At 48.9% G+C, this 17,588-nt stretch overlaps 1 protein-coding gene across 1 annotated transcript; it reads left to right on the forward strand.

Annotated features, from left to right (window-relative positions):
* The first annotated feature begins 1,741 nt into the window (after window positions 1-1,741).
* LOC119349744 (S-type anion channel SLAH2-like) lies at window positions 1,742-4,041 on the forward strand. The gene is made up of 2 exons (XM_037617831.1): window positions 1,742-2,440; window positions 2,516-4,041. The coding sequence occupies exons 1-2, from the start codon at window positions 1,802-1,804 to the stop codon at window positions 3,785-3,787; spliced, it is 1,911 nt and encodes a 636-aa protein (XP_037473728.1). The 5' UTR covers window positions 1,742-1,801; the 3' UTR covers window positions 3,788-4,041.
* Window positions 4,042-17,588: the final 13,547 nt, after the last annotated feature.

Here is a 17,588-nt window from a genome sequence, read left to right on the forward strand (position 1 = left end):
ACTGGATCAACTAAAGACTTTGGGCTTCCATCAAGCCACTACTACATCGATTTCGTTAGGAATCAAGGATCTTTTAACAATACCCTCTAAGGGATGGTTAGTTCAAGACGCGGAACAACAGAGTTTTTTTTTGAAGAAACACTATTATTATGGGGCTGTACACGCGGTAGAAAAATTATGCCAATCTGTTGAGATATGGTATGCGACAAGTGAATAGGCTCGCGTCGGTCAAGGTCAAGAGCCGGATAAAGAATAAGACGGCCACGCTATCCGTCGATCGGGACCGATCTTTCGGCCGGCACCACACCAGAGGCAGGCTCAACTTTTTGACTGCACTGCACTGAACTGCCGTACGTCCAGTGCATTCTCCGCGTACGCGCCGCGTATCACGCACCACGGTGCGCGTAGATAGATTCCTCCTCCCCAAAGGAATGAACCGCATGCATGCAGCTTCCTAGGAGATCGATTGATGTGCTTTTCCCCCGTTAGTTTACAAATCATGCAAAGGTTCATTCGTACCTTCGATTTCCTTTTGAAAAAGGAATCAAGTAGTGAGTGTAACCATCACAGTTCGGTACGTACGGACAAAGCCAGTCACATGGGTCAAGTCTAAGGTTCATCTCAGAGGGTTGTGATCCTCATCTCCCGCAAAGTGTAAGTGTTCATGCAGTCGATCCTTCCGGCCGGCAAAGATATGTGTCCACCAAGCAAAGAAGCCGGAGTACATAGTGGGGAAATATTATAATGCTAGGAGATAGTCTGGCATAATCGATATATAATCCTGGCATAGTGCCGACCAATCACGGTGGCAAAGCTCACATACGCCGGGGCAATCGTACGATTGATGAGAGCTTCCATTATCTGAGAAAAAAAACTACTATATGACCACAATTCTATCAAAATAAATGAATGTGTATTATCATAGTTTTCTTTTTCAAACGTGTTACTCGTTGGAGCACGAGCATGGGCCCGTACATGCACCATTTTATTCTTTGCACCCATTAACCTGTCGTCGTCCTAGTATTAGTACTATTATTTGTACATCAGATTAATACAGGTATATAGTACTCGCTCTATTTGTAAATATAAGCCTTGTAAAGTTTTTAATACGGACAACATACGGATGTATGTAGACATAATATAAAGTGTAGATTCACTTATTTTGCTTTGTACGTGGTCATATTGAAATCTTTAAAATATATTATATTTAGGAACGGGGAGAATATTATTACCACCCACCAACCCATGCATGAGACATGCTCGGTCGAGCTCTCCATCACAATTCAGACCATCTGTCCAAGTCGAGGCCGTGTGCATACACCGATACACGCACAAGAATTTCGTCCCCATGGATTCATCGACCGCCGGGGACGTGACAAAGAGACGGGCAAGAGGCGTGGAGGAATCCGGCGCGACCGCTGGCTGCACTGCACAGTGCAGACTGCTGACGGTGACGCGGGCTATCTCTGTAGCAATAGCTTTTTAGAGGTGCGGTGCGGCCTGTGCGGTGATGCGTGGAACCTTCCTGTGTTCTCCTCCACGTGCGTGCCTCACCCCACCCCGTGCCGGTGCCGCTGACCTGACTACCCCGCCCGCCGGCGCGCCACTAGCACCGGTCGGTCGGTATCGGCTGGCTAGCCGAGCATCCGTCCTCCCCTCGGGCCATGTGTCTATAAATAAGCTGGCCACGCCCACTATGCGATGCACATACATTCACTCGCCAGTCACCACCATCTCGCACGCGCCTTCAGGAGCTTTGCTGGCTTCAGCGGTGGAGGCAGAGAGCGAGAAAGTTGTTGCCATGGCGTCCAGGGCGGTGCACGGCCAGGCGGGGTGTGCTCCGTCCCCGGAGCCGCTTCTCCTGCGTATCCCGTCGCAGGCCGCCGGCGTTTCTTCGATGGAGGCTGCGGATGCCGTCGTTTCTGGCGGCAGGAGCACCAAGGAGGCGGTCGCGGCTGCTTATGCTGAGACGCCGAGCTCTGTCTTGATCAGCGTTCCGGGCTCGCCGTCGGGGCTCCACCTCGCGCAGCTCGGCATGCCACCGTTCGTCTGCGCCAACAAGGCCGACGTGGGCGCCCCTGCCGTCCCGCCGAGCGTGTCGAAGGTCGAGCGGCCTCACCACCCGGCCGTGCCGCAGCTGCTGAAGCAGGCCCGGCACCACTCGCAGCCGTCCATGGTGGTCAGAGTCGGCGGCGAGGTGCCGGCGGTGCTGCGGAGCGACAGCATGCGGGAGCGAGACCGGCGGTTTGACCAATTCAAGACGTTCTCTGGCCGCCTTGAGCGGCAGCTCTCCAGCCTCCGCGGGGTGCCACAGGACACCGACGTCGAGCAAGGTGCAGCGTCAAAGATCTCAGAGGAGGAAACCGACGAGGATGATGAAGTGCCCACCGCCGACCGCTACTTCGCCGCGCTCGAAGGACCCGAGCTCGAGACACTTCGGGTACGTACCACGTCACCGTGTAGCATTCCAGCAAAAAGTTTACCACTCCTTACTAATAACCATGTGAACTTGCAGTCGACAGAGGTGGCCGTATTGCCTAAGGACGAGACATGGCCGTTCCTGCTCCGATTCCCCATCAACGCCTTTGGGATGTGCCTTGGCGTGAGCAGCCAGGCCATGCTGTGGAAGACCCTTGAGTCGGAACCCTCCACCAAGTTTCTTCATGTGCACCCTGCTACCAACCACGTCCTCTGGTGGATCTCCGTCGCACTCATGGTTGTCGTCTCCATCACCTACCTTCTAAAGGTCGTTTTCTACTTCGAGGCCGTCCGCCGCGAGTTCCACCACCCCGTGCGCGTCAACTTCTTCTTTGCACCATGGATTGCCTGCCTTTTTCTTGTCAAGGGCGTGCCGCATCCGGTGTGGGAGATCCACCACGCCGTCTGGTACTTGCTCATGGCGCCCATCCTGTGCCTCGACCTCAAGATCTATGGCCAGTGGATGTCTAGTGGCGAGCGGCGCCTCTCTAAGGTAGCCAATCCATCCAACCACCTCGCGATCGTCGGCAACTTTGTCGGCGCACTTCTCGGTGCTAGGATGGGCCTTCGGGAGCTGCCCATCTTCTTCTTTGCCGTCGGGTTGGCCCACTATGTCGTGCTATTTGTCACTCTCTATCAGCGGCTCCCCACCAACGTGCAACTCCCCAAGGAGCTCCACCCAGTGTTCTTCCTTTTCGTCGCGGCACCTAGCGTTGCTTCCATGGCCTGGACAAGGATCTCTGGAGAGTTCAACGATGGTTCCAAGCTCCTTTACTTCGTCTCGCTATTCCTCTACGTGTCTCTGGTGGTGCGTATCAACCTCTTTAGGGGGTTCAAGTTCTCGCTGGCATGGTGGGCATACACATTCCCGATGACGAGTGTGGCCTTGGCGACGGTGTTATATGCATCAGAGGTAGACAACACGCTGACACGGGCACTGGCGGTCGGGTTGTCAGGAATTGCCGTTGTCACGGTCACCGGCGTGCTAGCCACCACCATGTACCACGCCTTCGTGCGGAAGGATCTCTTCCCCAATGACGTATCCATAGCCATCACGCGGCGAAGGCCCAAGTTTAGCAAGATCCTCGCGCACCTTCGGTCGTCGAGCTCTGATGTCAAGGAGCTTGTTCTCTCCATCCCAAATTTCAGTTCCAATTCCAAGCAGGGCGCATACTGCGATGACGCCGGCTCCAGCTACAAGACGAGCGGCTTGTCGGCGAGTCTCCTGTGGCACACGGACACGGAAGAGCAAAGTGTTAGGAGGTCCATGCACGACCTGGTGCTTGTACGCACGGCTAGCTTATGTTGATTAGTAGTGCTTGTATAGAGTTCTTTGTGTTTTTTCTTCATTCTTTTTCTTCTTTGTGAACTTGCTGCACATAGTTGCAGATTAGGAGTGGTATCCGTGAGCAATTTACATTGCCATGATAGTGATAAAATTGTCGGGCTTAATGATTTAGTTTGTAAATTTAGTGGTTATACTTTTTTCTTCAGAAGTAGAAAATTTTCAGTTACATTTCTTAACTCTATTCTCGTCTCAAGTAACTACACAGACCTGGAAATTGGAAGGACATTTCACCAAAGGTGTATCAATAAAATGGATGGCTTAGTGTGTTCCAACTTGGAACTTTAGAAGGGAGGTTTTCAAAGTTTTAAGACAGAGGAGTATTTGCAAAATCATTTTTTATGCGTGACCGTGACATGCTTTCCACATACTGCTCAAAACCGTTAAGCTCGCTCTCTCAGATTAGCTTTGCTTACATTTATTTTAACTAAAACATAAATTTACTTACATTTCCTTTCAATTAAACATAGCTTTGCTTAGATTTTTCTTTGAAGGGTGAAACCAAACTTTATTACTCAAAGTCCACATAAACTGGGATACAGAAGGGATCATGGGGTTTGGACAACCAAACGTGCCGCCCTTGATCCAAGGAATGTGAGAACTTTGTTAACCTATCAGCATCGGTGTTCATTGCTCCATAACTTCATCATAGCCTCCGATTCGAAGCCGGTGGAAATGACATACACAATGAGAGTCGAGATTTTTCTATCAATTAAAACATAGCTTTGCTTACATAGCAAAGAGCCCTCATTCCATCTCCTCTTTTGGGATTTACGCTCACCGGATAGTAGGCTTTTGGTGTGTCGTGTCTATTAGTTCTGGCTAACATACATTTACTATCTGGACCGTATGGCTCGGAACTAACTCTACAAAATTTTATCTAGAAAAAGAATCTACAAATTATTTCTTGTTGTTGACTGAAAGCCTCAGATGTGCTAACTTAATTATGTATATATAGTCCTTTACAAATATTACTTGCTACCTGGATAAGAGACGGATCAGGTTTCGTTCCAGAAATCAAAACACTTAGTTACTTACATAGTTGAAGATATAGACCGATAGACACCTTCCGCCGCGAACTTGACTCCAAAATACATGATGTTTTGCGTGGAGAAAGATTAACTAAAGTCTGAATAAAGCGCGAGGCTTTAAATTCAGTCACAACCATCCGCATTACTCCTGGTACGAGCCTACGACTGTGGAGGGATGTTAGAAGTATAGTTGTGTTTAAGGTAGATATAAAGGTTAGAGATAGAATACATTTAAATCATGTATGAGTTGTCTTGTACTTTATATCTGACCCACGTTGAACTCTATACAATACTCCTATAAGGGTCAGATCAATACACTAGAATATTAGAGTTCTAATATTTTACACAGAATGTACATTATCTCACATGCATGAACCGCTTTATATGTCACTCACTTCTGCTGTGGTCTCGATGATCAGTAGGAATAGAATGTTCCACTTGTATAAGCGGGCACGATGACTAAAAGTCTCGTGGATGGAGTCCTCCGGGTCATTCACGGCATGATGTCTCGCTCTTGTCTGACTCTCTACCATACACGTAGTACATATGCGAAGAAAAAGGACCGTTGGTTAGGGAAAGAAGGAGAAAAATGCATCCAGACACCGAAAACATTCGTACGTATGGGGCTGGTCCTGCATGTACGAAGCAGCATCGAATTAGCTGGCGCGGGAATGCTGGCATGCGCCGGAAAGAAATGTTATAGTTTGTGTGGAGATAAAAACAGTCGCTCCTGTTCCAAAGCTTGATTGAATTCCGGCGTGCTGCATGCTGGTGCATATTCAAACCAGCGATGCTTGTGCAGTAACCTTTTTCCACCCTCAAGTTCGCCATGGATTTACCTTTTCCACACAAGCTAATAGTACTAAGTATGTACATGATGTACGTCCACAGTTGTTAGTTGATTTGCATTTACATATGCTTGTGCAAGGGCATCTCTAAGACGGACCGTAAACCTCCGCAACCGTTCGGACCGTGCTGTCCGGATCGTTGAAGCCATCCAACACCGACATGTATTGATCCGCGGAGCTGTCCGAACGCGATTTCTCCCGCAAACCAGAGACAAAAGTGGGGGAGATTTGCGGGAGTCCGAGCCGCTCCCAAGCCCGCTTTTGACTGCCCGAGCCCACCAAGAACCCGTCATCCGTCCCTCCCGCGCTTTTCTACCGATGCACGTGCCGCTTACCACGCCGCATACATGCTGGCCCAGAGCACGCGGACACCGGCACTGATGTCGCGATGTGACTGGAGGGAGGAAGAGATGTCAGCGCTGACCGACGCTACCTCTCAGCAGCCGCCGCATCAATGCGGACACAGGTTCCGAGGAACCAACTCCGCCCGCTGCGCCGCATTGAAGTGGCTGACCGGCCCTTTGCATGACCTGGCCGCGGCTATTTAAGCCGCGCTCCGGCGCCATCCACATCGTATCCTCCTTCTTCCTTTTTGTCCTCCTTCTGGTCGCACCCTCTCCACATCTCCGGCAATGGGCGAGTCATGGGCGTCGATGCTGGCAGGAGGGATCTGGCTGTAACGCCCCGAGACCGATGTGCCAGGTGTCGTTCAGTTATTCGTTGTTGTTGTCTTGTCATTGGCTTGCGTGTTGCATTTCATCATGTCATCATGTGCATTGCATCATCATGTTTTCAAAACTTGCACCCGTCCCGGTCTCCTCGTTCCGTCCGTTGTCCGTTCTAAGCCCAGACACACTTGCACGCGCCTGCGGCATGTCCGAAATATTATTTTATAAGTGGCCGGAAAATGTTCTCGGATTGGGTTGAAATTTGGTGTGTGGTCTTATTATAGTGTAGATAGACCGCCTGCCAAGTTTCATCGCAATCGGAGTTCGTTTGACGCCCCAACGGATAAATATAGCGGCAGTATAGCCGGTCTAACGTCGGACGTTTTCGGTCTCCGGAAACAGTTGCCGGGCTGCACTCCTCTCCCCTCATCTCAGCCCAACCTCTTTTCGCAACCCACTTGCAGCCCACCAAAACCCCCCCTCCGTCCTGGTCCTTCAGATCGCGATCGGAGGCTCCGAGACGCTCCAAAACCCCTCCTAACCCTTCAAACCCTAGCCCCTACCTATAAAAGGAAGCCTCCCTTCCATTTTTTTTGGCAGCAGCCAAACCCCCCTCCTCGAAATCCGCGCGCCGCCAGCCTCCTCCCACCTTGAGGGCCGCGCCGCCGCCTCCCACCTCCTCTCCTCAATTTCCGGCGCCAGCCACCACCATCTCGCCACTTGGCGTGCCCTGTGTGGCCAGCCGCCGCTCCAGCAGCGCCCGCAGCCAACGGGAAGCTGCCACGTCGCCTCCCCGCGCCCACATCACCCCGCGCCGCCAGGCCCGCTCCAGGCCCGCCCGGGCCCCGATCTGGGCTTTGAGGCCCGCGCCGCGTCGCCCCTGCTCCCCGAGCTCCAGACCAGGAGAGGGAGACCCCGATCCAAGCTCCTCCGCCGCTCTGCACTCGTCGGTCGCCGGGAGCCTCGCCGCCGGCAAGCCCTTCGACAGCAGGCCAGTGCCGCCCTCGCCTCCCTCTCTCTCCCTTTTCCGTTCTCCTTCCTCTCCTCACCAGCTCTCTCCCTCCCTCTGTTGCCACAGGAAACGCCGCCACCATGGACGAGCTCCACTTCGCCGTTTTCCGCGTCCCCGAGTGCCGCCGGCCACCTCCGTCACCGGATCTGGGATCCCCTTCGCCGGATCCATCCATTCCTGACCTCACTGGAGCCCCTCTCCTCCGTCCCCGCCACCAAGTTCGCCAGCCGCCGCCATTGCCATGGCTCTGCTTCGATCCAGAAGGAGCCCGCTCGCTCGCGTTGACTCCCGCGTGGGTCGGATTCCTCTCCGCCGGCCCAGCCGCTCCCCTGTGCCGCGCAAGGCCCAGCGCCGCTCGCCTCCCCTCCGAACGGCCCGCGAGGCCCAGCTGAGCACCCCCTGCCGGCCTCCCTTCTACCACCGAACCGGGCCGAGCCCATGGTGAGCTGCCTCCCAGCGCCTACCACTGTTGGGCCAAGCAGATTCAGCCCATGTGTATTTTTTTCCCTGACCTGCGATTTTAGCTTTATCCAGTGATTAACAGTTTTACAGAAAAACCCCTTAGCATCATGCATTTAATAACTCACAAACCGTGCATCGGATTAAAATGTTTTAAACATGCAAACTGCTTAGAATTTTGTGCAGATTAATATTCTGCCACTTTCATCCATGTTTAAAAATGTTAAAAATGCTGTTTGTTTAATTTTGCTCAAATGCCATGCTAAAATGATTTAATTCATAACTAAATAACCGTAGCTCCGATTTAAATAAACTTTATATGTAAATGGGGTAGAATTTTGCCTAGTTTAACATGGTGGCCTTACTTTGCATGTTTAACAACCCTAAAATCGTGTTTAGGACAGAACAGGACCAAACCTAATTTATGCTCATGAGGAGTTTCCGGAATTGTTGTTCGTTGCTTCCGGCCTCATTTAAACTTGACTAGATAGGTAGTTTTACTTTGCTTCACCCTCTTGCCATGTTAACCAACATTTAATATTGTTGAGTACATAAACGAGATCAAACTAAATAACGTGTCGTGGTGTTTCATCAATATGCAACTCGTTGCGTATTGAGCTCCACTTAATTTGTAGGATTGATTGTGCACTTTGCCATGCCATGCCATGCCTCATTAAACCGGACATGCATCATTCTTGTTTGTGCATCGTGCCATGTTGATGTGCTGGTTGTTTACTATGTTGTTTGCTTCTTTCCGGTGTTGCTTCTTCGGGTTGGTTCCGATAACGTCGCGTTTGTGAGGATCCGTTCGTCTACGTCCGTTTGTCTTCTTCATGGACTCGTTCTTCTTCCTTGCGGGATTTCAGGCAAGATGATCATACCCTCGAAATCACTACTATCTTTGCTATGCTAGTTTGCTCGCTCTTTTGCTATGCCATTGCTACGATGCCTACCACTTGCTTGTCAGCCACCCAAATTGCCATGTTCAGCCTCTAACCCACCAATGTCCTAGCAAACCGTTGATTGGCTATGTTACCGCTTTGCTCAGCCCCTCTTATAGCGTTGTTAGTTGCAGGTGAAGATTGAAGTTTGTTCCTTGTTGGAACATGGAGATGTTGTTCCTTGTTGGAACATGTTTACTTGTTGGGATATCACAATATATCTTATTTAATTAATGCATCTATATACTTGGTAAAGGATGGAAGGCTCGGCCTTATGCCTGGTGTTTTGTTCCACTCTTGCCGCCCTAGTTTCCGTCATATCGGTGTTATGTTCCCGGATTTTGCGTCCCTTACGCGGTTGGGCTATAATGGGAACCCCTTGACAGTTCGCCTTAAGTAAAGCTTTTCCAGCAATGCCCAACATTGGTTTTACCATTTGCCACCTAGCCTTTTTCCCTTAGGAGTCGCGCATCCCGAGGGTCATCTTTATCTTAACCCCCCCGGGCCAGTGCTTGTCTAAGTGTTGGTCCGAACTAGAGTCCTGTGCAGCGCCCCCTCGGGGCAACTCGAGGTTTGGTTTTAGTTGTACGGAGCGCTCATCTGAGTGTGCCCTGAGAAAGAGATATGTGCAGCTCCTATCGGGATTTGTCGGCACATTCGGGCGGTGTTGCTGGTTTAGTTTTACCCTGTCGAAATGTCTTGTTGTACCGGGATACCGAGTCTGATCGGAATGTCTCGGGTGGAGGTCTATTCCTTCGTTGACCGTGAGAGCTTGTGATGGGCTAAGTTGGGACACCCCTGCAGGGATTTGAACTTTCGAAAGCCGTGCCCGCGGTTATGGGCAGATGGGAATTTGTTAACGTCCGGTTGTAGAAAACCCGAAGTTGACCTTAATTAAAATACATCAACTGCGTGTGTAACCGTGATGGTCTCTTTCCGGCGGAGTCCGGGAAGTGAACACGGTGTTGGAGTTATGCTTGACGTAGGTTGCTATAGGATCACTTCTTGATCATACTTTTATCGACCGTGCTTTGCCTTCTCTTCTCGCTCTCATTTGCGTATGTTAGCCACCATATATGCTAGACGCTTGCTGCAGCTCCACCTCATACCTTTACCTTACCCATAAGCTTAAATAGTCTTGATCTCGCGGGTGCGAGATTGCTGAGTCCTTGTGGCTCACAGATACTTCCAAAACCAGTTTGCAGGTGTCTATATCTCTGCGCAGATGACGCAACCAAGCTCAAGGAGGAGCTCGATGAAGATCTTGCCCTTTGTGTTGTTTCGTTCTAGTTGATCAGTAGTGGAGCCCAGTTGGGGTCGATCGGGGACCTTTGTCGCATTTGGGGTTCTTCTTTTATTTTGGTTCCGTAGTCGGACCTTGATTGTATCTGGATGATGTAATGCTTTATTCATGTAATTGTATGAAGTGGCGATTGTAAGCCAACTATGTATCTCTTTCCCTTATGTATTACATGGGTTGTGTGAAGATTACCTCACTTGCGACATTGCTTTCAATGCGGTTACGCCTCTAAGTCGTGCTTTGACACGTGGGAGATATAGCCGCATCGAGGGCGTTACAAGTTGGTATCAGAGCCTTCCCCGACCTTAGGAGCCCCATTGCTTGATCGTTTTTAGCGGCCGAGTTGTGTCTAGAAAAATGTTTTGAGTCATTTAGGAATTATATATCGGAGAGTTTAGGAATTCTTTTTACTTCCCAGTCTCCTCATCGCTCTGGTAAGGCATCCTGACGTAGAGTTTTGACTCTTCTCTTCTCAAATTTCACTAAAAAAAATTTAGGATCACGCGGGTATCTTGGAATCGTTCCGATGGTTTTATGATGAGAACATTGTCTTGGTGCCTCCTGTCAGGGGTTTAGTGGAAGTGTCCCGGGGAGTTGAGCTCTGAGGTGTTGTCATCATAATTTTATCGTTGCAGTTCTGGAATACCTGAGTTTAGTACGCCGACATCGAAAATCTCTTTTATGCAGTTGTTGGTGAGATAACCCCGATAACCCAGTACTGAGGTGAGTACGGGAGTATTGCCATGACTTGTATAACGGATGCTTTTCGAAGGTTGAGGTAGACGATTTCCGAAGGTTTCTTGGTTATGTGTTGAAGGATGGATACAGCTGGATGTAGGATTTGCTAGTTTGGGTGAGATATTATGCTTCCCCTGTATCCCCAACACCTGATTGCATAACCGGAAAATTTCGGGAGTTTCATAGGTGGGAAATCAAGTAGCGCTTAGGATATCTTTTCGACAGATGTATGATATGAAATTGGGGTTCGACGTCTAGTGGTCCGCCTATTCACGGTCGGTTTTACAGTGGTCTCGTTGTGTCTTAAAGAGTCCTTGGCTATGCCGACTCGGGGACACTTCGTATGTCATGTGCACTGCCTTGTACATGATGGTGTTGTACACTCGAGCCCGTGTAGGCCCCACCACGAAAACTTCGGACGAAATCTCTATCATATGTTTGTTCCGGCTTATTCTGCAAGCCAATCCTTTGTTTTGTTTTATTTGTGGTATTCGAGTTGCTTCGAGTCAAATGTTGAATCCATACCTTTTCCAAATGGTGTTCTCATATTCCTATGCGAATACTAATCCTTCTTGATCATCGAGATTGTGCTGTCAATCCTTTTTAACCGGTGTGCTCCTCCTCAAGTGGATCCAATCATTTCAACATCAGTTAGATCAATTATCTCTTCTTCTCAACGGTGTTATTTCTTCCGTCTCCAAGTTGCCTTTGTTTTTTCCCACCCTCCCTCCCTTTGTTTTTCTCCAAGGACTCAGATTTCTTAATCGAGTATCCATCTTGTTGATGTGAAGTCTCTCCATTCTTTTCCTTCAATGTTCTTATCCGGTGATTCTCATGAAGTTTCTAACGGAACTTCAAGTTCGTCATTCTTCTTTCTTTCTTCTCCGGTGGATTCAAGTCAAGATTTGTCGATTATATCCCCTTTTTCTCGTCTCAAATACCTTCTCTTGTCGGTGCTCCTCATATTTATCCATCTCTCGCTATTAAATTGTTCCGGAGTGCTCAAGATATCTCGAAGATTCGTGTTTCCACTCTGCATTCGTTCAAGCTCTTTCGAGATTGGTATCTCATTCAAGTCATTTAATTCAACCGGTGCAGCATCTCTTTTAAATCTTTTCAACGGTGTTCTTTTGAGTGGGCCCTAACCCACAGGTCTTTTCCCAGGATCTTACCTGACTCTTCTAATTCTCCCGGAGATGTCCTTAAAATTCTTTTCGAAGTTTGACGTAAGAATGATTATCATCAGTCATATGTCCTTCTCCAAGATCTTTCAAATTCTTTTCATCGTTGGTTCAACCTTTCTAATTTTCATCCCGGAGTGCCTCAACAATTTTGGTGGTTCTCGTCATCATTCTCAACATGTGCAGACCGAAGAGGGATTTCTCCTTAATCTTGCTCTTTTCTCTTCAAGATTCGTGGTGCTAGCTTGTTGCCATCCTCTCATAATTGTTTTCGATTGTGAGAATCTTTTTCACCCATCTGGAGTAATTCAAGAGTCTTCTCAGTTTGATTATCCGGAGCCCATCATCGAAGATTTATTCATTCTCAGTTTGCAGTTATCATTCTCCGATCTTACCGGTGCCTTGTTCAAGTGATCTTTAATCGGCTCGTGCTCTCTTCGTTCTCATGTATCTAGATTGTCTCATGTATCTTCGTTCATTTCACTATTCTTCCCGGTGTTTCTTTGTCTTCCCTTAATTCATTTTCAATCCGTACGATGGTTCGTTCAAGATTTTTTTTTCTTCTTTCTTATCATATCAATTCATTTGTTGTTCCAATCCTACCGGTGGTTCGTTGAAGACCTTCTCAAGTTTACGCCATATCTCTCTTAATCCTTTCTACAAGAATAAGTAGTATGCCAAATCCGTTGCTTATCATCAATTTAAATTGGTGAAGGATACGCATAACATAATTCTTATTCTGGTTTCATCCAAGTGATTAATCCTTTCCTTCAGAGTTTGTCCAGGAGGAATAAATTCTTGGCTGCTTGTTGTTCATCTTTCTTCCGGAGTTCTATGTTTTCCGCATTATCTCGTCGCGAAGCTCCATCTAAATCATCGCAAGGCTTCACCTTGTGTTTTCAACTTCTCTTTCTTTTTATCATCCTTTTATTACCGGAGTTCTTCATGGAGGCTCTACATGGTGGTTCGTCAAGGATTCTTTTCATTCTTCAATTGTTCTTCAAGATTTCTCTTGAAGTTAAGATCAGCCAAGCTATACTCAAAAATAAACATGGTGCTCAACACATGTTTTGTTTTGAGGAGTTCAAGCATTCTTCATCTTGCATTCCGAAGTGCAATTCTTTCGACCTTATCTTTTGAGGTGGTGTTAGGTCATTCTTAATAATTTCCCTTCGCGTTTCATGATTCACAAGTTTTCAAGAGTGACATATTTAAATCCATCTTTTTCCTCTTTGTTCAAGAGATCTTTTCAACCATCAATCTCTTCATTGGAGTTATCTTGGTATAGATTTCACCTAAAGCCTTCCCTAAGGAATGTTGCTATTTGGTGCTTATTAATGACCCAAGTTATCTCTTTTCCATCTTGATGGAACAAGTTTTCATCTCTTCGTTAATCTCAAGCAAGTAATTGTTCCATTAGTGGCCGGTTGTCACCTCATAATGTTGAGATGTTTCCATAAGCCCACTACAAGCTTATTCTTTTCGTTGTTGGTTTTCCAACAACTCCGTTCTAGCACTTGTTGTAAGCGTGCTCCCTCAAGATCTTGTTTTCTCGTCGTTCATCCCATACCATTCTTACTTTTGTTCCGGAGGCTTTGTGATGTTGCTCTCTTCAACCCATCATCTTGGTTGCCAAGATCATGTTCAGTTCCTTCCATTATCACTCGAAGTGCTGCCCAAATTATACCATTCTTTTCCCCTCTATCTTGTTTTAACCGGAGTGTCATACGAATTTGTTCTTCCTTGTTCCTCTTCCCTACCGGAGTGCTTTCAACTTTGTTCTACTTCGTTGCATTCTTACTTTCAAGTTGTTCAACTTCTAAAGATTCTTTGGTTTCACTCGTTTGTCAAAGGAGCAACTTAGTTTTACCTCTTCTCTTTCTCTTCCGTTTTCCCTCCGGTGCCATTCTAGATCTCGGGACGAGATCCTCTCGTAGTGGTGGAGTGTTGTAACGCCCCGAGACCGATGTGCCAGGTGTCGTTCAGTTATTCGTTGTTGTTGTCTTGTCATTGGCTTGCGTGTTGCATTTCATCATGTCATCATGTGCATTGCATCATCATGTTTTCAAAACTTGCATCCGTCCCGGTCTCCTCGTTCCGTCCGTTGTCCGTTCTAAGCCCAGACACACTTGCACGCGCCCGCGGCATGTCCGAAATATTATTTTATAAGTGGCCGGAAAATGTTCTCGGATTGGGTTGAAATTTGGTGTGTGGTCTTATTATAGTGTAGATAGACCGCCTGCCAAGTTTCATCGCAATCGGAGTTCGTTTGACGCCCCAACGGATAAATATAGCGGCAGTATAGCTGGTCTAACGTCGGACGTTTTCGGTCTCCGGAAACAGTTGCCGGGCTGCACTCCTCTCCCCTCATCTCAGCCCAACCTCTTTTCGCAACCCACTTGCAGCCCACCAAAACCCCCCCTCCGTCCTGGTCCTTCAGATCGCGATCGGAGGCTCCGAGACGCTCCAAAACCCCTCCTAACCCTTCAAACCCTAGCCCCTACCTATAAAAGGAAGCCTCCCTTCCATTTTTTTGGCAGCAGCCAAACCCCCCTCCTCGAAATCCGCGCGCCGCCAGCCTCCTCCCACCTTGAGGGCCGCGCCGCCGCCTCCCACCTCCTCTCCTCAATTTCCGGCGCCAGCCACCACCATCTCGCCACTTGGCGTGCCCTGTGTGGCCAGCCGCCGCTCCAGCAGCGCCCGCAGCCAACGGGAAGCTGCCACGTCGCCTCCCCGCGCCCACATCACCCCGCGCCGCCAAGCCCGCTCCAGGCCTGCCCGGGCCCCGATCTGGGCTTTGAGGCCCGCGCCGCGTCGCCCCTGCTCCCCGAGCTCCAGACCAGGAGAGGGAGACCCCGATCCAAGCTCCTCCGCCGCTCTGCACTCGTCGGTCGCCGGAGCCTCGCCGCCGGCAAGCCCTTCGACAGCAGGCCAGTGCCGCCCTCGCCTCCCTCTCTCTCCCTTTTCCGTTCTCCTTCCTCTCCTCACCAGCTCTCTCCCTCCCTCTGTTGCCACAGGAAACGCCGCCACCATGGGCGAGCTCCACTTCGCCGTTTTCCGCGTCCCCGAGTGCCGCCGGCCACCTCCGTCACCGGATCTGGGATCCCCTTCGCCGGATCCATCCATTCCTGACCTCACTGGAGCCCCTCTCCTCCGTCCCCGCCACCAAGTTCGCCAGCCGCCGCCATTGCCATGGCTCTGCTTCGATCCAGAAGGAGCCCGCTCGCTCGCGTTGACTCCCGCGTGGGTCGGATTCCTCTCCGCCGGCCCAGCCGCTCCCCTGTGCCGCGCAAGGCCCAGCGCCGCTCGCCTCCCCTCCGAACGGCCCGCGAGGCCCAGCTGAGCACCCCCTGCCGGCCTCCCTTCTACCACCGAACCGGGCCGAGCCCATGGTGAGCTGCCTCCCAGCGCCTACCACTGTTGGGCCAAGCAGATTCAGCCCATGTGTATTTTTTTTCCCTGACCTGCGATTTTAGCTTTATCCAGTGATTAACAGTTTTACAGAAAAACCCCTTAGCATCATGCATTTAATAACTCACAAACCGTGCATCGGATTAAAATGTTTTAAACATGCAAACTGCTTAGAATTTTGTGTAGATTAATATTCTGCCACTTTCATCCATGTTTAAAAATGTTAAAAATGCTGTTTGTTTAATTTTGCTCAAATGCCATGCTAAAATGATTTAATTCATAACTAAATAACCGTAGCTTCGATTTAAATAAACTTTATATGTAAATGGGGTAGAATTTTGCCTAGTTTAACATGGTGGCCTTACTTTGCATGTTTAACAACCCTAAAATCCTGTTTAGGGCAGAACAGGACCAAACCTAATTTATGCTCATGAGGAGTTTCCGGAATTGTTGTTCGTTGCTTCCGGCCTCATTTAAACTTGACTAGATAGGTAGTTTTACTTTGCTTCACCCTCTTGCCATGTTAACCAACATTTAATATTGTTGAGTACATAAACGAGATCAAACTAAATAACGTGTCGTGGTGTTTCATCAATATGCAACTCGTTGCGTATTGAGCTCCACTTAATTTGTAGGATTGATTGTGCACTTTGCCATGCCATGCCATGCCTCATTAAACCGTACATGCATCATTCTTGTTTGTGCATCGTGCCATGTTGATGTGCTGGTTGTTTACTATGTTGTTTGCTTCTTTCCGGTGTTGCTTCTTCGGGTTGGTTCCGATAACGTCGCGTTTGTGAGGATCCGTTCGTCTACGTCCGTTTGTCTTCTTCATGGACTCGTTCTTCTTCCTTGCAGGATTTCAGGCAAGATGATCATACCCTCGAAATCACTACTATCTTTGCTATGCTAGTTTGCTCGCTCTTTTGCTATGCCATTGCTACGATGCCTACCACTTGCTTGTCAGCCACCCAAATTGCCATGTTCAGCCTCTAACCCACCAATGTCCTAGCAAACCGTTGATTGGCTATGTTACCGCTTTGCTCAGCCCCTCTTATAGCGTTGTTAGTTGCAGGTGAAGATTGAAGTTTGTTCCTTGTTGGAACATGGAGATGTTGTTCCTTGTTGGAACATGTTTACTTGTTGGGATATCACAATATATCTTATTTAATTAATGCATCTATGTACTTGGTAAAGGGTGGAAGGCTCGGCCTTATGCCTGGTGTTTTGTTCCACTCTTGCCGCCCTAGTTTCCGTCATATCGGTGTTATGTTCCCGGATTTTGCGTCCCTTACGCGGTTGGGCTATAATGGGAACCCCTTGACAGTTCGCCTTAAGTAAAGCTTTTCCAGCAATGCCCAACATTGGTTTTACCATTTGCCACCTAGCCTTTTTCCCTTGGGAGTCGCGCATCCCGAGGGTCATCTTTATCTTAACCCCCCCGGGCCAGTGCTTGTCTAAGTGTTGGTCCGAACTAGAGTCCTGTGCAGCGCCCCCTCGGGGCAACTCGAGGTTTGGTTTTAGTTGTACGGAGCGCTCATCTGAGTGTGCCCTGAGAAAGAGATATGTGCAGCTCCTATCGGGATTTGTCGGCACATTCGGGCGGTGTTGCTGGTTTAGTTTTACCCTGTCGAAATGTCTTGTTGTACCGGGATACCGAGTCTGATCGGAATGTCTCGGGTGGAGGTCTATTCCTTCGTTGACCGTGAGAGCTTGTGATGGGCTAAGTTGGGACACCCCTGCAGGGATTTGAACTTTCGAAAGCCGTGCCCGCGGTTATGGGCAGATGGGAATTTGTTAACGTCCGGTTGTAGAAAACCCGAAGTTGACCTTAATTAAAATACATCAACTGCGTGTGTAACCGTGATGGTCTCTTTCCGGCGGAGTCCGGGAAGTGAACACGGTGTTGGAGTTATGCTTGACGTAGGTTGCTATAGGATCACTTCTTGATCATACTTTTATCGACCGTGCTTTGCCTTCTCTTCTCGCTCTCATTTGCGTATGTTAGCCACCATATATGCTAGACGCTTGCTGCAGCTCCACCTCATACCTTTACCTTACCCATAAGCTTAAATAGTCTTGATCTCGCGGGTGCGAGATTGCTGAGTCCTCGTGGCTCACAGATACTTCCAAAACCAGTTTGCAGGTGTCTATATCTCCGCGCAGATGACGCAAC

This window comes from Triticum dicoccoides, chromosome 1B (assembly GCF_002162155.2).
Source record: "Triticum dicoccoides isolate Atlit2015 ecotype Zavitan chromosome 1B, WEW_v2.0, whole genome shotgun sequence".
NCBI lineage: Eukaryota > Viridiplantae > Streptophyta > Magnoliopsida > Poales > Poaceae > Triticum > Triticum dicoccoides.

Excerpts from the sequence above, each read along its gene's own strand:
- LOC119349744 (XM_037617831.1), top strand. The coding sequence starts at position 1,802 with ATGGCGTCCAGGGCGGTGCACGGCCAGGCGGGGTGTGCTCCGTCCCCG. Across the intron at positions 2,441-2,515 it reads CCGAGCTCGAGACACTTCGG|TCGACAGAGGTGGCCGTATT; the intron begins GTACGTACCACG and ends GTGAACTTGCAG.